General features: G+C 39.5%; 2 protein-coding genes across 6 annotated transcripts in view; both read left to right on the forward strand.

The window, feature by feature from the left end:
• Positions 1-12,216, forward strand: part of ATR (ATR serine/threonine kinase) — a 54,287-nt gene extending 42,071 nt beyond the window's left edge. The window contains exons 34-47 of the mRNA XM_054983479.1: positions 1,121-1,280; positions 1,751-1,930; positions 2,371-2,513; positions 3,992-4,089; positions 5,053-5,285; positions 6,122-6,256; positions 6,610-6,810; positions 7,075-7,218; positions 8,803-8,953; positions 9,154-9,310; positions 9,613-9,766; positions 9,938-10,089; positions 10,818-10,923; positions 11,660-12,216. Of these exons, the coding sequence (XP_054839454.1) occupies positions 1,121-1,280; positions 1,751-1,930; positions 2,371-2,513; positions 3,992-4,089; positions 5,053-5,285; positions 6,122-6,256; positions 6,610-6,810; positions 7,075-7,218; positions 8,803-8,953; positions 9,154-9,310; positions 9,613-9,766; positions 9,938-10,089; positions 10,818-10,923; positions 11,660-11,833 (2,188 nt within the window). The 3' untranslated portion in view covers positions 11,834-12,216. The remainder of the gene's footprint in view (positions 1-1,120; positions 1,281-1,750; positions 1,931-2,370; positions 2,514-3,991; positions 4,090-5,052; positions 5,286-6,121; positions 6,257-6,609; positions 6,811-7,074; positions 7,219-8,802; positions 8,954-9,153; positions 9,311-9,612; positions 9,767-9,937; positions 10,090-10,817; positions 10,924-11,659) is intronic.
• A 3,547-nt stretch (positions 12,217-15,763) lies between these two features.
• XRN1 (5'-3' exoribonuclease 1) overlaps positions 15,764-23,094 on the forward strand; it is a 52,407-nt gene continuing 45,076 nt past the window's right edge. For all 5 annotated transcript variants that reach the window (XR_008597331.1, XM_054983683.1, XM_054983682.1 and 2 more), the window contains exons 1-5: positions 15,764-15,908; positions 18,615-18,847; positions 19,758-19,855; positions 22,539-22,648; positions 22,732-22,842. Coding sequence is in view for 4 of the 5 variants with exons in the window: in XM_054983683.1 (XP_054839658.1) it covers positions 15,834-15,908; positions 18,615-18,847; positions 19,758-19,855; positions 22,539-22,648; positions 22,732-22,842 (627 nt within the window). In the remaining variant the exon portion in view is untranslated. The remainder of the gene's footprint in view (positions 15,909-18,614; positions 18,848-19,757; positions 19,856-22,538; positions 22,649-22,731; positions 22,843-23,094) is intronic.

The following is a 23,094-nucleotide window of genomic DNA, read 5'->3' on the forward strand; positions in this document are numbered from 1 at the left end:
ATGAACTATAACCCTGTTCCTGGCACTGAAGAGGAGACTCCTCTCTACCCACTTCCTTGGCCCTCTATAATTCCCAGATCTCTTGAGTCTAAGCAGGAGTTAGTGCTGGTTTTCCCCACTTTAGTCCTAGGACTAAAAGCGTTTCACAAACGTTATTTCCTCTCACAGAGAATTCTCGGACTGACCCTCTCTGGTCTAAAGCCAGGCTCCAACTCCCTTTCACTCTCTTGTTTACTCTTCAGCTCCAACTGACAGCTTCCCCAACATTCCATCCCCAACTGCCATTTCAGGCTAGCCACGTGGGGTGGGGTCGGGGGGAGGAAACATGTCAATCATACTTTCACTTCTGGAAATCTCAGCATCTGAAGCTGAGTCCATCACAGGTACATATATTTTGTGTGGGGCTTCTCGTTTGTTAAGCAAATTACAGATTAAAACTGTCTAAAACTTAACTATCTAAACAAAGAAAGCCCCCACTATCAATTACTTCCCAAACTGGAGCAGCACTATGCTTATTATTTACAAAGAGCTCAAAATAAGTTAACTTATTTTGTCCCTGTAATGGCTTGTAAGCCCTGACCTAGGTAGCCCAGACAAGCCTGATCTCATTGGATCTTAGAAGCTACACGGGGTCAGCCTTGGTTAGTAATTGAATGGGAGACCTCCAAAGAAGACTAGGATTGCTATGGCACAGGCAGTGGAAAACCACCCCTGTCAGTCTCTTGCCTTGGAAACCCCATCATGGGTTGCCATAATTCAGCTATGACTTGACGGCAGTCTCCACCACAAATAGCCTGAGAGGTAACTTCATACCTGACTAAGGTTTTAATCTAGGTCTGCCATTTCAGTGCTGTTATTCACTAATACCTCATTGGCTATCCAGATTAGTTGATATTAGTTGATAATCAGATTAGTTGATATTTCCTGAGCCTGTGAATCTGTGATCCTGGTTGCTTCCTTTGTTTTTTGTGTATGATCTAGAAGTATCTGTCCAGTGTAAGAATGAGCTAGACCCAAAATCACAACCTTTAAAGTTGGTTAATATTTTCACTGCTAAGCTTCTTCAAGGGTCTGGACTCCAAGTGGGTCATTATAATTTTCTTTTAAAAAATCCCTGCAGAGTGGATTATAGTGAAGAGATGGGAGAATGTTGGCTTCAGAGCGCCCGAGTTGCCCGAAAAGCTGGTCATCATCAAACAGCGTATAATGCTCTCCTTAATGCGGGGAAATCCAAGTTGTCTGAATTGTATGTGGAAAGAGCAAAGTGGCTATGGTCCAAGGTAGGTAAACCAGAAATCAGACTGAACAACTTAACAGCCACACCAATGTGTTCTGCTTCTGCAAAGAAGTGTAGCTGATATTAAGTGTCTTCAGATGAAGGACTGGCTTTTGTTTAGGTAAGACTGTGTACGTATATTGGCATGAACATATGTTGGCTACATTGGGGGTAGTACATGCAGTCAAATGCATCGATTGCTGTGATCATCAGCTGGAAAAAATGCAGTCACGATTGTGTAACTATGGCAATATCTTGATGTAGCTTGTAACTATTTCTACCAACTTCCTACAGCAGTTGCATTCCTAAATACATTATTTAATGGATAAGATGAGTAAAACGTCTTTGCGTGAATTAATATATACATTATCTGTAATGAGTCCTTACAGATGCCATTAAGGGACATCTGTAATGCCTCTTGCTAACACTAATACAGTAAATGCTATAGTATTGTGCTTGGTTTTTCCTTAATAGGGTGAGGCTCATCAGGGCCTTATTGTTCTTCAGAAAGGAGTTGAATTATGTTTTCCGGATAATCAGGTACCATCTGACACTAAAAGTAAGCTCATCCACGGAGAAGCCTTGCTACTGGTGGGCAGATTTATGGAAGAAACTGCCAACTTTGAGAGTAATGCAATCATGAAAAAATATAAGGTAATACAAATGGTATACTTTTGAAGTATGCTTCAGATGCACGCCCAGAAATTGTTGGAAAAGACCATCTTTGCTACCAGGAAAATGATTATAAGCACCTTGATGCTTCTAAACAGCAAATACACCTAGTCTGTTGAAACTCCCTGCAATCTTGGAAATATTACAAGGCTTGCCTACCCCTTGCATATCTGTCTTCTGCCATCTATCAGAAGAAACCTGAAAGATGAATGCTTCTTGAAATAGCCTGATACTTTTCTTGGTTAATGAAGGAAGAATGTATAAAACCTACTCAAGAAGGCTGTTTTGTGTTTTGTAGTACTGCTTTATAGTTTACATTAGTGGATCTTTGCAACTTTGCCTTTTATTAAACATTATTTGTTCATTGTCTTGGAACAAAGTACTTATTTAATATTTTAAATATTTTCCCTCATTTTTTTCAGGATGTCACTACTTGCTTGCCAGAGTGGGAGAATGGACACTTCTATCTTGCTAAATATTATGATAAGTTGATGCCAACAGTAACTGAAAATAAAATGGAAAAACAAGGAGAGCTGATAAAATATATAGTTATTCATTTTGGAAGGTTAGATGTTAAGTTATTATAGTAGGCGCACATAGGATTAGGTCTAACCATCCACTAATGCAAGTGGTAGTAGATGGAGATCTTCACCATGTTCCCCTTCTCCCAACAACCCCTTTGAAGCTCCTGCAATGGATGCTGGAGATTGCAGGTCTCTGCTGGCACAAGAGATGGGAGAGCAATTCCATCCAATTTCCACCTCCTTGCTGCACCTCCCCCCGCCTCCCAAAAAAAGCATGGCTTTTAGTTTGTGTGAAACCTTTGGCTTCCAGTGTCAACTTTTTGGAAGTCAGAGGGGATTGCTGGGGGAAGGTGCCTGTGGGGCAGTTGCACATTCATTCATGTGCTGTGATAGTAATTGGTGGTGGTGGAGAGTGCCATCAAGTCACTGTTGATTTATGGTGACCCCGGAGGGATTTTCATGGCAAGAGACTAACAAGTGGTTTGCCATTGCCTGCACCTCTGCATAGCAATCCTAGTCTTCATTGGATGTCTCCCATCCAATTACTAACCAAGGCCAACCCTGCTTAACTTCCAAAATTTTATGCAATCAGGCTTGCCTGGGCTATCCAGATCAGGGCATGATAGTAATTAATAGGATACAATCTGTAGCTATGTTATGCATATCAAACATCTGTCACTTTTTTAGATGTCTGGAATTATTGAGAAGAATGATTTAAATGTGTTATAGATGTATCCATTCTCTAATGCTTGCTTACCAATCTTCCTAGTACTACAAATGAGAAGCGTGATAGAAAACAGCGCATGGTATCATACTCTGCATTTGATCCCTGGTAACTCTTGGGCTGCTTTAGCCAACACAGGTTGGATAATGCACTTTCACTGTACTTTAGTGGTTGTTTGCAACTGAATTTTCCCGTTTCAGGCTGGAAAATTCAGTTGCAATTTACCATTAAAGTCCATTATCTAACCTGTGTGAAAGTAGCTTAGGTTGGAGGAAGCAAGCATTAGACCCTATGAAATGTGCTTTCCTTAGTGCAGGACAGTAAAATTTGAGATGATAGATCAGCGTGTTTCCTATGCAAAGGTGCCAAGAAAACATCCGAGTTTTATATTTCCTGCTTCTGGCAGGAGACCAGTCATAATCACCTGTGACATTTCTTCTGGTTCTGTGGCCTAAATCCAAAAATTAATTTCACTAGCTGCACACGTATCTTACATCTCCATCCACAGGTATTGCTTTATGGTGGTGCAAATTACTGTTGGTGGTGGCAGATTACTGTTTCTGACTCTATACTTTACAGGGGGGAAAAAGAATCTCTGGGTTTTGTATAGGCAGCTGTAAACAAAAAAACACACTGTAGCTGGACTCTTGCACTTTGGTTGTAGGCCTCCCAGCTAGTGAGCAATTGAAGGATGCACAATACTGCATCTTAGTTAGAATGCATAGTGCTTACCCTGCTGAGAAATGAACTACACTATATAAAAGAAATTAAAATATGATAGTATTTTCATTTCAGGTCTCTACGTTTTGGAAACCAATTCATCTATCAGTCAATGCCCAGAATGTTATCTTTGTGGCTTGATTTAGGAGCAAAAGCATACGAATGTGAGAAAGGTAAGGTGATTTTAAAAATTTTCAATGTCTCGATTGTCTTGAATCATATTTTTTATTTGTTAGACTGACAAAAGAATGTGGCACATTGTCTACATCACTTGGCTGTATATTAAGGCTGTATTTAATATTCAGGGACATGCTTCATCTTTTTTATTTTTGGTGCTAAATTCAGCCCAAATTTATACTTTTTTGGGGGAAAGTCTAAGCAAATTAAAAATTTGCATCAGTTTCTCCATTTTGCCATTACCGTAAGGGTGCAAAGAGAAATATAACTGTTGCTGGGATCCTGCCTAGATTTCTATGGGCACAAGTTGAGTGAATAATTTTTTCTGACCCCCCCCCCCCACTCCTGCTCAAGAGACCTCCCAAAAATATTTCTGTAGTCCCCAATCCCCCAAAAGGAGCAATTTGTGATGTATTTTGGGCTGCCATGGGCGGGAAGGAGGAATCAGCAAAAGTCAAACGCTACCATGCTCATGGAAATGTAGGTAAGATCCAAACCTGTGATTAGAATGGGGTTTGTAGCTTCTCAGTTCTTGGGAGGTTCCTAAAATATATATTGGATGCAAGATCTACTCAAGTGCCTGTCCATGGGAGAATGCTAAAGGGCATTACTATATATTGTATCTAGTAGCTACCTTAACAGCTAAGCAACAGTGAAGAAGGGTAAGAGGCCACTATATGATGGCTTTCTAGGTCCTCGCCTCACTCATATTTGGAGATGGAATACATGGCATTACGTCAAGATCTGGCCGTTTTTGGTCTGTTCAGCAGTAGGTGTTGGGGGATTGTATAGTTTAAGGGCTCCCAACTCTCCATGTACAGTCCCCTCCCCACCATAATTTGAGCATTGTTCATGAACCTTCAACTATCAGTGGAAATTTCTGCGTAGCTTCATAGGTTTGGAATTGTGGGAGATTTTCGTTCTTTGGTGAAATAAGTTTGTTGTTTGTTCTGTTTTAGCTGGACGTCATGATCGTGCTCAAATGAAAACTGACTTGGCTAAAATTAACAAGGTGATTACAGAACACACACAACTTTTGGCTCCTTACCAGTTTTTGACAGCTTTCTCCCAGTTGATCTCCCGAATCTGCCACTCCCACAATGAAGTCTTTGTTGTTCTTATGGCAATCATTGCTAAAGTTTTTGTAGCTTATCCTCAACAAGCAATGTGGATGATGACTGCTGTATCTAAGGTAACTTAATAAGCGTATTTGCATTTCTTAGTTTATTACAAGTGGGAGGATCCATTAATATTTATGTGAGAAGGAAAATCCCTTTCTTCTTACATCTGCGAGTGTGTGTTTTGTGAGCTGCTAGCCAGGTGATCACTGGATACACTCTTTCAACCCCAAGATTTTATTAGCCAGCCGATTAGGGTTGTCTTGTGACTGAAAGTAAAGAAGATATATTTTCAGCCCCAAGCCATTGCAAAAGACCCTGCTTCCCCCTTACCCTTCCAATCCTCCATTTTCTGCCCTTCCTGAATCCAGCCAATCTCTACTTTTTAATGAACATTTTTCATGGAGGTTGTGTTGTTATATGTCAGCCAGGCTTCTGCACAACATATACACAAGTACAGATATTGTTGGCTGCTTCGATGGGTGTGTGTGTGTGTGGTGTGTGTGTGTTAACCCCATCTTTTTCGTCAGTTTTATTCCTGCGTGTCCTTATCCTAAGGATTTATTGATCTGTACAGTGGGGCCAAGTAGGGAATTAGATATGCAATTCCCTATACCCACTTACCCCAAGCAAGCCAAATTCGATTTAAGGTATAAGTACCATAATTTTGCACATACGGAGTTGCTACTTCCATTGAAATGAATAAAGTGTCACATGTGCAGCATTTTTATGTGTCTCCAGGGTATTTGATTCATGAGATATCCTAATGAGAAGATAGAATCTTTTTCATTTATTATTTGTGATTATTGAATAAAGTATGTCTGCATTTAGGTCAACTGTTTTGAGCATTTTCCAGAAGACTGAAAATAGGTTTTATTGAGTTACTAACAGTGTGTGTTCTCTTTTGCAGTCCTCTTATCCAATGCGTGTGAATAGATGCAAAGAAATCTTAAACAATGCTATTCATATGAAGCCATCATTAGGAAAATTTATCGGGGACGCAGCTCGCCTGACAGATAAGCTCCTGGAGCTATGTAACAAATCGGTAATGTTTGTTGTGGTTTTTTTTTATTTTCAGTGTTGTAGCTTTGTTAAGATTGTCCAGTCTAGTACTGTATTTTCTAGACTATAATATAATTAAACATAAAATAATTTTAGAAAAGAAAATAAGATCATCAAATTAATAAACATAACTACTGCTTACTTTAAAGAAATGTATAAATAAGTAATCTTTGCTATTATATGCTTTATACGGATGCTGTTTGTACAGTGCTACCAGCACAAGTGGTTTTTTTGCCACAAAACCTTTGTCTGTGGAAATAAAGGTTGTATGTAGAAGATCTTGAGGTGATGATACCTTATGTTTTACTTTGAGCAGTGTTTCTTGCTCTTTTCCAGGTTGATAGCAACACCACCACAATGAGCATGGGTGTTCATTTCAAGAGTTTAAAGAAATTGGTAGAAGAACAGACTTTTAGTGAGATTCTTATTCCTTTGCAGTCAGTAATGATACCTACTCTCCCTTCAGTTCCTGGCACACACTCCAATCACGACCCTTTTCCTGGAGGCTGGGCTTATATTGCTGGCTTTGAAGATACGGTAAATGTCTATTGGCATTTGTTTTCATATCTAGATATATTTGTTTTTCAGGCAGGATGACTCGCTTGTCTTCTGAAGGACAAGAAATGTGAGGAGGGGGATGAGTTATAATTTTGAAAAATTTATCTAGATAGTAGTGTCTAAGGAAAACAAAATTTTGAGGTCATTGCAGAAGTACAGATGAGTAGTAATCTGTACAAACCAGTGCCAAGTTATAAATCTTGTTTTTCATAAACTAAGGAATCACTTCTGATTTTTCTGTAGGTTGAAATTCTTGCATCTCTTCAGAAGCCAAAGAAGATCACTTTAAAAGGATCAGATGGGAAATCTTATATCATGATGTGCAAACCGAAGGATGACCTGAGAAAGGACTGTCGACTCATGGAGTTCAACTCCTTGATAAATAAGGTTCTCTTGCTCTAAATGTGATCAATGCTGGGGGCTGATTAGAACATAGCTGACTAAGCCCTTTTATCCTCATTATTCCATAAGACCCTCAGAGTAGCCATGCTGGATCAGAGCCATCATCAAGCCCAGCGTCCTGTTTCCAGCAGTGGCCAGTTGGATGCCACAGCCAGGACCTGCATGAAGCTGCTGTCTCCTGCTGACTGTTCCCCAGCATCTAATATCCAGAAGCAGCATTTGGCTGTCCTGGCTAGTAGCCAATAATAAATCTATCCTCCATACATCTTTCCAGTCCCCTTATAAATCCATCTAAACCAGTAGCCAATTCCATATCTTGTGGCAGTGAGTTCCACAAGTCACCCACTGTGTGAAGTAATACTTCCTCTTGCTTTCCTTGAATCTACTGCTGATCAGTTTCACTGGTGGAACTCACTGCAAAGTTCTAGAATTGCAGGAGCAGGTTTCTCTCTGCAATTTGCCCATACCATGCATCATTTTTTACAATTCTGTCACTTTAGCTGCAGTTGCCTTTTTTCAAAACTAAAAAGCCCTATATGCTTTAGCCTTGCAGGTGCTCCAACCCTTGTGATCATTGTTGTTGCCCTTTTCTGAAGTTTTTTCCCAGTTATTCAGCGTCTTTTTTTGAGATGCAGCAGAATTGTAAACAATACTTCAAATGAGACCACACTAGGGACTTGTGTAAGGGCATTATTATACAGGCACTTTTATTCTCAGTCCATTTCCTGATGATGATTCCTAGCATGGAATTTGCCTTTTTTAATCACAACTGCCCATTGACTCGGCATTTTCAGTGAGTCTTCTTTGGTCTGTCTTTACCAGTGGGATTTGTTTATGAGCAGTGTTTGGTGAATTGCTCTCTGCCTCCATATTGTTTAATGAAGGGGAAATAAAGTTAGGTTAGTCCTTCACAAGATAGTTCTTAAATCTCTTTTCTCCCATGCTGTATGTAATCTTTTCCCCAAAACTAAAGAGGTTACCTGTGTGGGATTCCATGCTGCAGTACTGCATTTAAACTAGGTTGCTAGACACTATGTACTGAGTATGAACATGTCAGAAACCACAGTATGACTATCAGTGCCAGTATATGCAGCCTTAGTGTGGCTTTATAGCATACAGTCTGGTTAGAAAGGAGGTCAGTTGTATGTAATCTAGCATGGGCAAAGTTTTTTGTTTTGTGTGTTTCTTTTTAAACATACTAAATAAGAGTTTAACCCCACAGATCAGTGGGGTGTTTGACCTTTTATTTAATAGCAACTTTATAAATACTTGTTTCTGAATCTCAGGCAAGTTCCCAAAGCAATTCATATGATACCTGCTAGATTCCTGTGAGCCCCTGAGTGTGCTTAAAGAGGCTTTTGTGTTCTGGCTACGTCTTCTGCTCATTTAAATATTTTTGAACCCAGCACTGTTCATTGTAAGACTCTTTTTTGAGAAAATTGGAAGGGGGGGAAAGATTAGGGTGTGTACTCCATTTTCAAAAATGCTGAAACTGGAGCCCGACTTACAAGTGAACCATTTTAAATATTGCTTTATAAAGATCTAATACTTACTGTTATATTGTTGTAGTGCTTAAGAAAGGATGCAGAGTCACGTAGACGAGAACTCCATATCCGGACCTATGCTGTCATTCCCCTGAATGAGGAATGTGGAATAATTGAATGGGTGAACAATACAGCTGGCTTGCGAAATATCCTAATCAAACTATACAAGGAGAAAGGTTAACAACCCCCCCCCCCAACTTTCAAGTAGAACAAACCAGGGGTGCTAGTGGTGGAAAGTGGAATGTAGTTAAACATTTAAAATATGGTACTTCTACCTCCTTACCTTACTTTTACCTACTATAGTAGCATCTGTGTATAGTTCATTGCACTGCCCAGCCAACCTGCTTACTCTTCTGTATTTAACTGACTCTCACAGGTATCCATATGACTGGAAAGGAACTACGTCAGTGTATGATTCCCAAGACTGCACCTTTACTTGAAAAGTTGAAAGTTTTCAAAGAAACTCTACTTCCCCGGCACCCTCCCATTTTTCATGAATGGTTTCTGAGAACATTCCCTGATCCTACTTCTTGGTTAGTTGTTTACCATTATGTTTTAACACTGTGATTTTTAACTGTAAGCCTCCTTAATCAGAATTCTGAAGACGCAAGATAGAAATATTATGAACTAACAAATACTATGTATTGTTGTGATTGTGCTGCCGAAATGCTATGGGCTTTAAAGAAAATTAATGAACAAAAAGTTATGAAGGCAAAATATTGACTTATAGTAAAGTATTCTTTATATTTTTCTCCCGGAGCATAGAAACTTTACCTGAATTTGTTTCAGAAATGGCAAAGTGATTCTAGCATCTTAGGTTGTTTCTTTTCTTTAGGTACAGCAGCAGATCTGCATATTGTCGTTCTACTGCAGTGATGTCGATGGTTGGTTACATACTGGGCCTTGGAGACCGTCATGGAGAAAATATTCTGTTTGATTCCTTAACAGGTGATTGTGTGCATGTGGATTTCAACTGTTTGTTCAATAAGGTGAGTATGTAAATATCTCTTACTGTTTTCCTTATGGAATTGAAAACCATTTTCCTGTCAATTAGATTGCTTAAATAACTTGCACAGGTTTCACATTTACTGTTGAGTGCTTGGTAAATGTCCACTTGAAGCATTATCTGATTAAATTAACTTTTTTCTCTTTATTTGAAGGGGGAAACTTTTGATTTTCCAGAGATAGTTCCATTTCGCCTTACTCATAACATGGTCAATGGGATGGGCCCAATGGGGACGGAAGGTCTCTTCCGAAGGGCTTGTGAAGTTTTAATGAGACTCATGCGTGATCAGAGAGAACCACTAATGAGGTATGGGTAACAATCTATTTGCAGAGGATGAAACTCATATGTTGGATTTCTGCAGATAGAACCGGGGGGGGGGGGGATAGTATTCCTCCCACACACATGGCAGAGCTCTGACTCCTGTCATGCTGTCCTGGAGTCTACAGTAGAAGTGAAAAATTGGCAGAAGTTGCTTCCCCCCTGGCCACCACTGGTGGAAGTCCCATCTGTCAGCACAAAGTGTAGTTAAGATCCAAACCAATATCCTTACCTGGGTATATACATGGTTACATAGATGAACATAGTAATGAACTGGGTTTTGTGTTAGCGTATTGAATAAGTTTATAAATATGAACTGCAGTATTCAATGAGTTCACCTCCACCATGTTCTATCCCTCTGCTTCTGTGACACTATTGATCTAAACATGCATACCACCTTTTTTTCTAATGTTGAAAACTAAATTTGAATATTATATGCCTCAGTTCTGAAAGCCAGAAATTGCACATCTGCTGAATGTGACCAACATAAGAGAATGATACTAGGATGCATGATTAGGTTCTGCTGAAATAAACAGCTCTGGCCCTATGGAAGATGCTATAAGATCTTTGAAGAAACATTAAGAAATTTGGACATATTTGCACAACGTTTTCCCTTTGCAGAAGCTGGGCTATTTAGAAGGTGTTTCTTTTTCATAACAAATACAGTTACAACTCAGTTCATTTTCTCAAGCAGTCTTCTTTATTTGTATTTGTAGTGTCTTGAAGACTTTCCTCCACGATCCTCTGGTGGAGTGGAGTAAACCTGTGAAAGGAAATACAAAAGCCCAAGTGAATGAAACTGGAGAAATTGTCAATGAAAAGGTCTGTTGTAAAACACACACACACTGCTCTATACCTTGAGGATGTTAGGTCAAATCATTTGCTTGACTTAATCGAAGAAAGGTCTTTATTGAACTACAAAGGATATAAAATTCAGAGAGCAGGCAGTATATAGGAAGTTGCCTTGCATTAGGCTTGCGGGAAAGCAAATGTCTAGTTACCACATGGAGAGTAACCAGATAGTACCTGAGACATCCCCTGCTGGGATGGATGTTCTGTGCTTGAGGAAGGAGAAAGCAAGCCCATCCTTTCGGTCCCCATGTTCCCTTTTGAGCCTCTGAAGCACACACACACAGAGCTTCTAAGCCCCTTTATACTCCTACTTTATACTCCCTGGCTACACTGGCCCCTGGGCATAGGCACATATGCCATGAAGTGTTTTATGATGGCACCAAAAGGCTAAAGCAACATACACAAACATCTCAAGGAGATGTTTCAGGTTGAGCAAATGGTGTTTTAATTGCCTTGTCCGGCTCTCCTTCCTGCTTTTCCCTAGAGTTGGATTTGCAAAGGTGAATCACAAGCCAGTTTGATGTAAAAAAGGCCCTATGTCCCCATTAATGACACTGGCAATGTGTTTTTATTCCACACTTTCCCTCCACTTGCACCCTGCTTGCTGTTATGTGGAAGGGGAAACAGCTGCTGCCACTGAGAGATTTAATTTTAGGGCATCCTGTATCATCTAAATGTCTAATGTATGATGATTGCTTTTTTTCAGGCCAAGACCCATGTCCTAGATATAGAACAACGACTGCAGGGTGTGATTAAAAACCGGAATAGGGTAAAAGGTCTGCCTTTATCGATTGAAGGACATGTTCACCATCTCATTCAAGATGCAACTGATGAAAACTTGCTGTGCCAGATGTATCTTGGCTGGGCTCCATACATGTAAAATGCTGCCATTTGCAAATAAATTATAAATATTTTGTAAAAGGGCTTTTTAAAAAATCTGAAAGATTTTCTATGGTTTCTGCCTTGGTAATTTTCGGCAATGCGAGGTCCTGTTTAAATTTCACCGTTTATATACCTTTGTATTACATACTTGTACCAATGAAGGTGTTATTTGTGTGTGTGAAAGCCATTTGTACAAATTTATTGTAGAGCTGGAATATTTATTTTAAAATTTTGAATACAGTGCATTTACTAAAATATCTGTCTCTGATTTTTATATACAAAATAATCAAGACCAAACGTTTTGACATTATTTTAGTTCTTCTGCCAGATTTGAGTTCAGTGGCACCTTAAGAGACCAACCAACAAGGTTTTCACGGTACGAGCTTTTGAGAGTCAGAGTTCCCTTCTTTAGATACCTGAAGAAGGTCTCTGAAGAACTGAGTTTTGACTCTCAAAACCTCATCCCCTCAAAATCTTGTTGGTCTCTAAGGTGCCACTGGACTCAAATCCTGCTGTTCTGTTGCAGACCAACACAGCTGCCTACCTGAAACTATTTTATTTCTTTTACAGCACAATCCTAAACAGTTACTCCAGTCTAAGCTTATTGAAATTGATGAGCTTAGACCTGGAGTAACTTGGTTTAGGATCGCACCGTTAATGTAGCTCTTTAGTGTTAAGAACAATTTCAAACAGAGCACAATGCAGAGAGCCCTTTAGGGACATGCCAGCATTCCTTGCCTTAGCCCCATTAAGCATCTCAAAATTGCTTCTGGAAGTCCCTCAACACCAATGGAATATTTTTATTTCATTGGACTTCTATTCTGCCTCTTGGCCATAGGCTTCAGAGGTGGCTTCCAAATACAATCCATGCAGTCACATAATAAACAGCAACATTAAAAAACCCCTCTGTGGATCAGACCTATGCATAACAAATAGCATATAATCAATAAAGCATAGAGCATACAGACAAACCACCACCCTTCCTCTCTGCACAATTGTCCCCACAAAAAACAGATCCTCGAGTACACAAAGTATTGGTTTGTTGCCTAAAACGGAAGAAGTCATACATCAGACCCCCACTTTGTCATGAAAGCTCACTGGCTGACTAAGGGCCAGTCGTACACTCTCAGCCTAAGCTACCTCACAGGGTTGTTGTGAGGATAAAATGGAGAAGAAGAGAACAACGTGACCCACTTTGGGTCCTCATTGGGGAGAAAGGCAGGGTATAAACGAAATAAATAAAAATTCCCAAAGATCATTTGAAGTAGCAGAAGGGTGATTTCCTCCTCTCTCCACTTATTTACAAGCTTGGTAATCAGCATTAGTGTATACAAATGTAGATCAAGATGCGTAGCTGTGTTAGTCCGTCTGTAGCAGTGGAAAAGAGCAAGAGTCCAGTAGCTCCTGTAAGACTGACAAAATTAGTGGTAGGGTATGAGCTTTTGTGAGCCAGAGCTCACTGCTCGTAGCTCACTTCTAAAGAAGTGAACTGTGGCTCACAAAAGTTCATACCCTATCACTAATTTTATTAGTCTTATAGATGCTACTGGACTCTTGTTTATAAATGTGGAATAGTGAACACCTTTCTGGATTAAACGCCACAGAGAAACATTACTATAGCTTAAGCATGTGACTAGGGGGGAAATTCGGGTTTCCTGCTTCCCCACCCCCCAATGCAATCTTCCCACCTCAAGGACTATACATAAAGTGCTAGTGCATGCATTCATATCAATTCCTATGAACTAGATGCAAAAAGTCATTTAAAGTGCTATTCAAGGCAAGATACGGCGTATTCAGCAGCAACTCAAAACACCGAGTTCATAGGATGTAATTGACACATACAGATCAAAGAGGGTAGGGTGGAAGACAAAAAAAGATGGTGTGTATAAATATATTGAAAGCAATTTATGTATGAAATGTAAAATTTAATAAGCACAAGACACGAATTGTTTACACAATATATTTAAAATTCATGCTATAGTGTTTCATTGTTTTTAGTTAGTCTTTCACAATTTTTCTTTTGGGTTGCTGATTTTCGATGTTTGTATTGCTATACTTTGTTTCTGCAGGTATTAAGTTCTGTGTTATGTGACAAACAACTTAATCTTTTAAAAAGATAAATCATTAAAATCAATTCTAGTGATCTCAGGGTGGACTTCTCATTCAGCACCACTATATAAGCAGCACCTTATTTTGCTCCTGGTTTTGTGCTAGATAAAGGTACAAGGGTAAACTGAGGTAGTTTTCTTACTAATTTACTTACTAAAGATTATTGTCACATGACGTTTTTGTGAACTAGAGCCCACTTCATCATATATAAGAAGTGCATCCTATACTGATAGACAGGTGTGTATAAATAAAAAAATATATAAAATTAGAGGTATGGGTATAGAAATAAATAGTGAAGGGCTGTGCAAACTGATGGATGGATGAATTGGATACCATTCAGGGGTATAAGATAACAGGAGTTTCCAGAATTCTTAATAGACAGGAGAGCATTTTTGGCAGGATCAGCTTTGCTGGAAAGGGCTAAAGAATTCTGTTCCTGCTTTATGAAGGCTTTTAAGAAGCCACATACTCCAGTTTGAAGCATCTGAGGGCCAAGCTACAAGTGACGAATGACACTTGAATGGCAAGTGGATTGAGTGGAGGGCAAGTGAACAGGGAGGAATACACTTGCTGTTCAAGTGTCATTCGTCACTTGTAGCTTGGCCCTGAGCAAGTCTGTTAACGATAGGACGTTTGGGAGCTCTTTCCTTCATAGGGTCGCCATAGGTTGGAGGTGACGTGACAGCACAATAACACACATATATAAACAGGTATAGAGGGTATAAATAAATGAGTGAAGAAAACGAGAGAATTTTTTTTCTGCCTCATTGCTACAGTTCATATCACATGCTGAATAATTAAAGTAAAAGGTAAAGGTAGTCCCCTATGCAAGCACTGAGTCATTACTGACCCATGGCAGGGGGCGGGGGTGGGATGTCGCATCATGACATTTTCTTGGCAGACTCTTGTTACAGGGTGGTTTGCCACTGCCTTCCCCAGTCATCTACGCTTTACTCCCAGGAAACTGGGTACTCATTTTACCGACCTCAGAAGGATGGAAGGCTGAGTCAACCCTGAGCCAGCTACCTGAACCTGGCTTCCACCAGGATTGAACTCAGGTCGTGAGCAGAGCTTGGGCTGCAGTACTGCAGCTTACCAGGAGGCTTTGCTGAATAATTAATTTATTAAATAAACTCCTGTAACAGGTGACATCTGCTGGTTCCCAAAACTTTTAAAAGATAGATTCATGCAGGTGGACAGGTCCACCTGTAGTCATTGGTTAGACTGACATCACTTGATTCAATGTGTCTTATTCCCAAGCTCTTCAGATCTCGTGAATTTAATTTATAGTGCACTTCAGTATTTTGATAGGCCCTTTGGCTGGGGAGTCTAATTCTGTTTACTTTTATTTTTGCACCATATCTTACTTCAATCTGTATAGCGTAAATCACAAATAAAATATTTAATCGTTCCGCCTCTTGCGCCGCTCCTTTACTGTTTCTTAGGTGAAGGTATCTTAGCTGATGAACAATTCTTATTTTCTTTATGGTATCAGGAAGTGAAGTGATTTGGTTTGAATCAGGGTTATGGACAGGAGAAGGGAGATGGCATCTTCGTTGGGGGCCCCCCGGGCCTGCCACCTCCTCATACGTTGTAGGAAGCCGGATGGGGCGGAAGCCGCCGCCGCCGCCGCCTCCTACGCTGGAAAACTAACTTGGGCGCAAAGTGGCTGCAGTTCTGAATGCCTCCGACAGGGGAAAGCGTTCCCAGTCAGCCTGACTCGGCCTTTGACGCAGAATGGGGCGCTCTATACCTGAGCTGCTCTATGGCCTTCCCGGGCCTGCCGGAAGGAAGCTTCGCGGCTGCGAGGAGGGGAGGTTGTTTTTGGGTCCGGCGCTGCTGGAGCTTGAGCGGGCAGCTGAGGTGAAGAGTGAGCGGCGGCCGCGGCCATGGGGGTGCCCAAATTCTACCGGTGGATCTCGGAGCGGTATCCCTGCCTCAGCCAGGTGGTGAAGGAGCATCAGGTGAGGAGCGGCTGGGGCTTCCTCTGCCCTCTGTTGTCTTGGGGTGTGTGGAGAAGGGGGCCCCCTTGCTATGCATCGTGCCCGATATTTTCTTTCTCCAGCGGGGGCTGCTTCAGTGGCCGGGTCTGGTGGCCGAGCCGCAGCTGGCTTCCCCCAGCCTTGCCGGAGAGACCCTGCTTCGAAAGTGGCTGAGCCCGGGCAGCGGCTTTGCACATGCAGCGCTGAACGGTTGTGGGTGGGTGGCTGACCCAGTGTCGGTGAACTCAGGTACTCCGGCTGGCCTTTCTGGGGCATCCGGTACCTTTCCCCTCTTGACTTGAGGGGAAGAGGACAATTTTGAGCGGAAAAAAGGCTTCCTAGAAGTGCCCCTTTCCCCACTTGCCGTTCCTCTGCTGCTAACTGCAGCTTCGAGCGGTTACTTTTCTTTTAAAATGACAGCAACAAAACGCTGGAATAAAGTTACCCAGGACTCCGTGTGACGTTGTGGCTTGGCTTGAAGAGGTGAAGCGCTTAGAAGCTAGCAGATAAAATAAACTTTATATTGGCAGCTGTCCAGGACGTGTGCTTTCGCTTTCGTTAATTTTTCTGAAGCAAGAGCCTCTCTGTAACCGAATAAAGGCTCTGCTTTCTCCTTGCCAGAATTTCTTTTAATAAAATACGTTCACCTTGCACCCGCTTGTGTGTTTTCTGTTAAACTTGCAAGCGCGCCAGTTGTACATCTTTAGGTTTTGTAGATAAGGGGAAGGTTGAAGTAGTCTCAAAACACTTTCTGATTCCTTAGTTTGGTAGTTCAATTATTGCTTTTCACTTGCCAGAGACTAGCCCTGTTCGCCAGTTACAGTTTGTGCACATGCAATATGTGTCCAGTGTAAGAGCAATTTTAATTTGTACACGCAGAGTAATTCTCATGTTACGTTCTATGAACATACAGCTGAATGTGATTGAACAACAAAATTTGCAACAGTGAAATGTATTTAATAATATTCTGTCCTTTTCTTGTCCTTAGAAGCATTCTGTTAGCCCTCATTTTTGTTTCTAAGAAGTAAAGATTTAATGTGTCTAGAGCTACACCAAATGTCCTGGTGTTTTGATTTATCTACTTATTTAGCATTTATAAAAGTAAAATTATTTGTTACGTTTGGGTCTTGAGGGGGGAAGTGTAGCTTTCCAGCAACACTGAGAGTTGTATTAGGGAGAGGGAGATGCTTGGTTCAGACTGTTCTCCAAAGGAGCTGTGCGTTTGCATATTTCTCCCTTTCTGTTTCCTTTTTCCACTCTTGACAACAGTTAACCATGCTATTTGAATCTTCCAACTATGATTAGTACTTTCGCTAGGTAATAGAAAAAGATGCCATGGTTTGAAGTCTGTTTCTCATACTTGTTAGGAAGGGAATAACTAAATGTAATTTGCTAAACTGACTGACACACCAAAGTGCTAAAACAGAAGTCCTGTGCATGAGAGGGGATGGGAAACATGTGAACCAACATCTTGTTTCTGACTCTTAAAATCATAGTTTGAAGGATAATCTGAATTCAACAATAGGTGTATTGTGTTATACAATCCTGAGCGAATATACTAATAAATATGTTCCTTTGAGTTTAGTTCTGAAAATTATTGGCCATTATTTGTGGATATGCCCTTATGAAGTATGAAGCATACTTATGTTTTACGAGGCCTTTGGACAACATTTTCACGGCTTCAGTTTCAGTATCTGGAGACAATTAGTAAGACGAACTGTGCTGGGAAGAGCTGAATGTCAAAAGAATAGTATTAATAGTTTCAAATTATCATTATGATGCATTACTAATTGAGTTTTGTTTGGTAAAACCTCCCCAAGAACTAGCTATAGATGCTAATTCTGTTACTTGTTGTTTTGTTGGCAATAATTTTGTAGGAAACAAATTCAAAATCCTCCCACTCGTTGTGTTTTAAGTCACTTTGGTAAAGATTTTTAGGGAGGTATGTATAGCGAGGATTTGAGCCATGAAAAAATTAAGAGAAGAATGACGTAAGACATTTTTGGTCCCCATTAGGGATAAAGGCGAAAGAAGAATTTTAAAAGTTGATTAGGAAATAATAAAAGTCCTGTGTGCTCTTAATGAAAGCTTCAGAAATGTAATTATCTTATTTATTAAATTAATAGGGCTGTTTCTGAAGAGGTCCAACATTGCTGAGAGTAATACATATGGGCTGTTGTTTAATAATGCCAGAGAAAGTAAATGCTATTTTCCAAACATTTTTTGTATCTTTGGCCCTGTCATAAGTCGTCATGAAAGTTTATATTAACAGCTTTCCTGACCACCCATAGTTAGTAGGTAAAAGAAACCACCTAGACAGTTGTTTGGGTTGTGCTTTTATCTCACTTTACTTTTTGTCCTTGAATCCTCAAAACAAAATATGCTTCCAGAAAGCAAGCTTTTCTGTGAGCAGGGAAATATTTTCAAGCTGAGAAACAGGCCAGTTTCTATCAAAACCAGGAACAAACTCCAGGTTTACAACTGTTTTATTCCAGAATAAAAATGGACTCTAGTAGTAAGGCGGCTATGTCCAATATATTATAGAATACAGTATTGAACTAGAGCAACAGAAATTATTATGGATCCATATCATTGTGAATTAGAGAGGATGTAATTCTCTTTAGACCTGGCAATAATGACTGCTTTATTTTCTTTTTAGTTACTAATGGGGCTAAATGTGTTTGTTAGATTCCAGAATTTGACAACTTGTACCTGGACATGAATGGTATAATTCATCAGTGTTCACACCCTAATGATGATGATGTCCACTTCAGAATCTCTGAAGACAAGATCTTTGCTGATATATTTCACTACCTGGAAGTATTATTTCGTATAATTAAGCCAAGAAAGGTTTTCTTCATGGCTGTTGATGGAGTGGCTCCACGAGCAAAAATGAACCAGCAACGTGGTAGACGTTTTAGGTGTGTGCATTTTTAAAGCTAGTTTCAATATCCTCTTGGACTCATTGATTGGTGTCTGTCATTGACCATTGTGCTAAGATGAGATAGGGTGTCTATTCATTATTTTGTTCAGGAAAAATTGCTCCTTGCACATATTTTTTTACAATCTTTATTACTTAACAGGTTGTACTGCTCACTTTCAAATACTTTTGTTTCACTTTTTAGTTTTTTTACACTTGTGTACCTAAAATTTCGTACATTTTCCCTTGCTTATTATGTTAAAGTTTTAAAATATCAGTATAGTTCAGAGGTTCTTCACATGATGGCAAAGCCCATCAAAGGGAGCTTTGACTCTCGAAAGCTCATACCTTGGAAATTGAGTTGATATTTAAGGCACTGTTGGACCCAGATCTTGCTCTTCAACTGCAGACCAACATGGCTACCCACCTGAAAATCATACTAAGTATACAGAGTACATGCTAAAGTATACAGATTAAGAACAGAGTTTCAGGAATCCTGAGAGAGACCCATTATTTTCAATAGAAGTAAAAACATGCTTAGCTTTCTTTGGATTGTGCTCTTTAAGAATGTCAGTTAAATAAATATTTTTAATTACCTTGTGCATTAAGAAAACCATAGATTGTGTACTTTTTATTTTGCATTGATAACTTGCAGTTAAAACCCCTATATACTTTTGTAAAGTTGTTGTGTACTATACTGGCAAATAGTGCAAACTAGGCATCAGGAAATCCCAGATTCAAAGCTCACATTGGCCAGTATTTCATAAGGTGGTGTTAAGCTATTATTTTCCAACTTTATTTCTACTCCGACCTCATCCATATGGCAATTGTGAGGATTGTTGACAATGTTTGTGAAGTGATTTGAATGCTTTAAAGTGCTAAATAAATGCTAAGCAGTGATGTTGTTATAGGTCAGCAAAGGAGGCAGAAGACAAAATTAAAAAGGCATTGGAAAAAGGAGAAGTTCTTCCCACAGAAGCCAGATTTGATTCTAATTGTATTACACCAGGTGGGAAAAATCCGCTTAGTCTCTCCTGTTACCTTTGCATGCCAAGCTGACAGAACAGTCTTCCTTTCTTTTGCTGCTTATAAGAATCTGATAGCTTATTTGAAATCGAAGGATGTGGTTTATCAAAGCTTTAGATACCAATATTTTTAAAGCATAAAATTCAGCATGACTGCTTTGAAATGCAGTAGATCTCTCAACAGCATCATTTTGTGACTGCTCATGTTTGTTACACCAACAGCTCAACAAGTAGCGCTTTAGTCTTTAGTTTGGGCAATGATTACCTGGGTGGTTTTGAAAATGATGTAAACGTGTATGAGACAGGATTTACCTGAACTCATAGATGGCCTAAATTTCTGTTCAGGATTTTTATTTTTAGTTCAGAGTCCTTTGTTGTACATTTTCAGCATAATTTGTCATACTTGATTTGATTATTATCTCTTTGAATCACCAGATAAAACAGCACATTTAAATTTTTTAAATTACATAATATGCAGAGGCAACAAAATCTGAGCAAACAAAATCATAGGAAATATTGCTAAATATTCTTTTTTATGCTTATGTTGTTTGACTTTCATGATACATTTAGAACTTAGAATATACAGAAAATCTCACCTCAGATGATAATTCCAGAGAAGCTGTGTGTCTCTGAACCAGTCTTAGTCCATAGAGGTAGTCAGTAGATCTTTTGAAGAGGAGATGACATTCTCCCCTTTGGCTCATTTGCATTTTCTTCCAAGGGGGAAAACTTTGCATTGAGCCCCATCTTCCTTTCTCCATACCATGTTGTGACAGATGGTGTGGCTGAGGTTAGTGTACAGTTTAAGAGTTTTTTCTTTTCCCCAAGGATACCCTGAAGTATTCCTTCGGAAATATTAATGAAGCATGTCAACAGATATGATTGAGCACTATATGTACAGATTGTTTCAGGTTATAGACTTTTATTACAATTTAAATAATAAATCAAATGTTATGTTATTATTATTTAAATAATAGAACCAATGTGTATTTAATGAAATATGCTAAGCAAGGAAAAATAATACAAGAAAACCACATCACTATCAACCATCCCTGTATAAAACCTGCTTAGATACAATAACTGTTCTGTTTCTCTTATGTTTGTATCTACTTTTCCTTGGCTGCTCTCCTAACCAGTTTTTTCTGGGCTCTGTTTTCCTAACAGTATTTATTCCTCCTTTCTTCCCTTTAATTTATCCAACTGACTCTGACTTTTACTCTTTTGACTTCCTGTTCTTCATGCATCTGACCACCCCAATCTACCCCAGGCAAGACTTTAAGTTCCAAACTTCCTTCTTCAAGTCTTCACTGAATTTTCTCCCTTTCTTTTAGCTTTATAATCTGGTATATAAAATAAACATTCTCATTTGGTCACACATTCTAGGCCACTCTTTTCATCCAGGAGGTTACACGTTTTCTGGGTCAGGCAGGATTCTGAGATGGCAATTCATTTTAACAATTCCATTTAGAAGCCTGAATAAGTGAGTTCATTAATATGTGGAAATATCTGAGATGGTCACTGTTGGGTAATAGAAAAATACCTGAAGGTCACACGCCTGTTTCAAAAGCAACATTTATTTGTTTAATAAAATTATATACCAGAGCCAGTTTAGTGGTTAAGAACACGGTACTCTAATCTGGAGAACCTGGTTTGATTCCCTACCCCTGAAGCCAGCTGGGTGACCTTGGGTCAGTCACAGCTCTTTCAGAGCTCTCTCAGCCCCACCCACTTCACAGGGTGATGGTTGTTGTGAGGATAATAATGACATACTTTGTAAACTGTGCTCCAAGTGGGTGTTAAGTCATCTTGAAGGGCAGTATAGAAATCGAACGTTGTTATTTTCAAAATTTCTAAGACATTTAGCAGCAATAATAAAAATATAGTTTATAGCTCACTAATACAAGTCAATGAAACATCAACAACAGAAGATAAAATTCATACTAAATCCAGCAGTAATAAAATAATTACAGTTGCACTCAATAACAGTGATTAATAATGAAACAGCATAGTGTTCATAGTTCTGTTATAGGTGCCCCTGCTTGAAATTGTACAGAGAAAAATCAGTGCTGTTACTGATTTTGAAAAGCTCATGTCATGGCACTGTGTGAAATGCTAAACTTCTTAAATGTGTGCTGTTCATTTCTACTGGTGGAAGAAGGATAGTTTTTACTAGTTTCACCCCTTCCATTGTGCAACCTCTTCCCCCACTTCTGAAGCCTCCAAGAAGCTGGTCTGGAGGTTGTGGGAATGGATTGGATAAACAGCTAGGAAGTCGGGGGGGGGGGAGGCTGCAGAAGAATCTGGATGAAATCACCTCTCTCTAGTTTGCCAGTGGTGATTCTCTTGGCACAAGAGTGAAATGGTGGGAATTTATCTGGTTCCCTTGCGCCATCTCTCCCACCCCCAGTTCATGGTCCACATAAATCTCACAGTCTCCTGCAATAGTTCGGAGGGGGTGGGTGGTTTTAGGTCTTGGGTTTGCTGGCAAAAGTGTGAGGTGGAAAGAGCCACATGTACAAACTCTGTTGTGTGCATGCTTCATCAGATCCCTCCCAAATTATTGTGTCCCTTACATTTATTTGTAAATGTTTCCTCAGCTGATTTTTTTAAAAATCATCTTTGGAGGTTTTGGTGTGTTAAGGTGTAACTTTGAGTTTTCTTTACCAGGAACCGAGTTCATGGCTAAATTGCACGAACATCTGAAGTATTTTGTAAATATGAAGATTTCTACAGACAAATCTTGGCAGGGAGTAACTGTCTACTTATCAGGACATGAGGTTACTTTTTATATCAATAGTGATTTCTTACAATTAATATTTAACCAAGCAGAATTTAGAAATTTGCTTTTCTTTTCATTCAGACTCCAGGAGAAGGGGAACATAAAATTATGGAATTTATTAGGTCGGAAAAAACAAAACCTGACCATGATCCAAATGCAAGGCACTGTCTGTATGGTTTAGATGCTGACTTGGTATGTTCATTTCAAAGTATCTGCATGGTTTATTTGGGAATAAATGAGATTCTGGATGGTTAATATATATTATACACAAACAAGTAATTTCTTCTGACTGAACTGATGCTTCCATGTGCATATTGTAATTTCTCAATTGCTTGACTACAGCATTTTAAAAGCAGCTTGTTGATCTCTGTGAGAGGACTGTTTAATTGAATGAAGGGACATAGTAATATGCGTGGATCTCAGTAGAGTCCTTTTGGACCAAGA

The sequence above is a fragment of the Eublepharis macularius genome, chromosome 6 (assembly GCF_028583425.1).
Source record: "Eublepharis macularius isolate TG4126 chromosome 6, MPM_Emac_v1.0, whole genome shotgun sequence".
Lineage (NCBI taxonomy): Eukaryota > Metazoa > Chordata > Lepidosauria > Squamata > Eublepharidae > Eublepharis > Eublepharis macularius.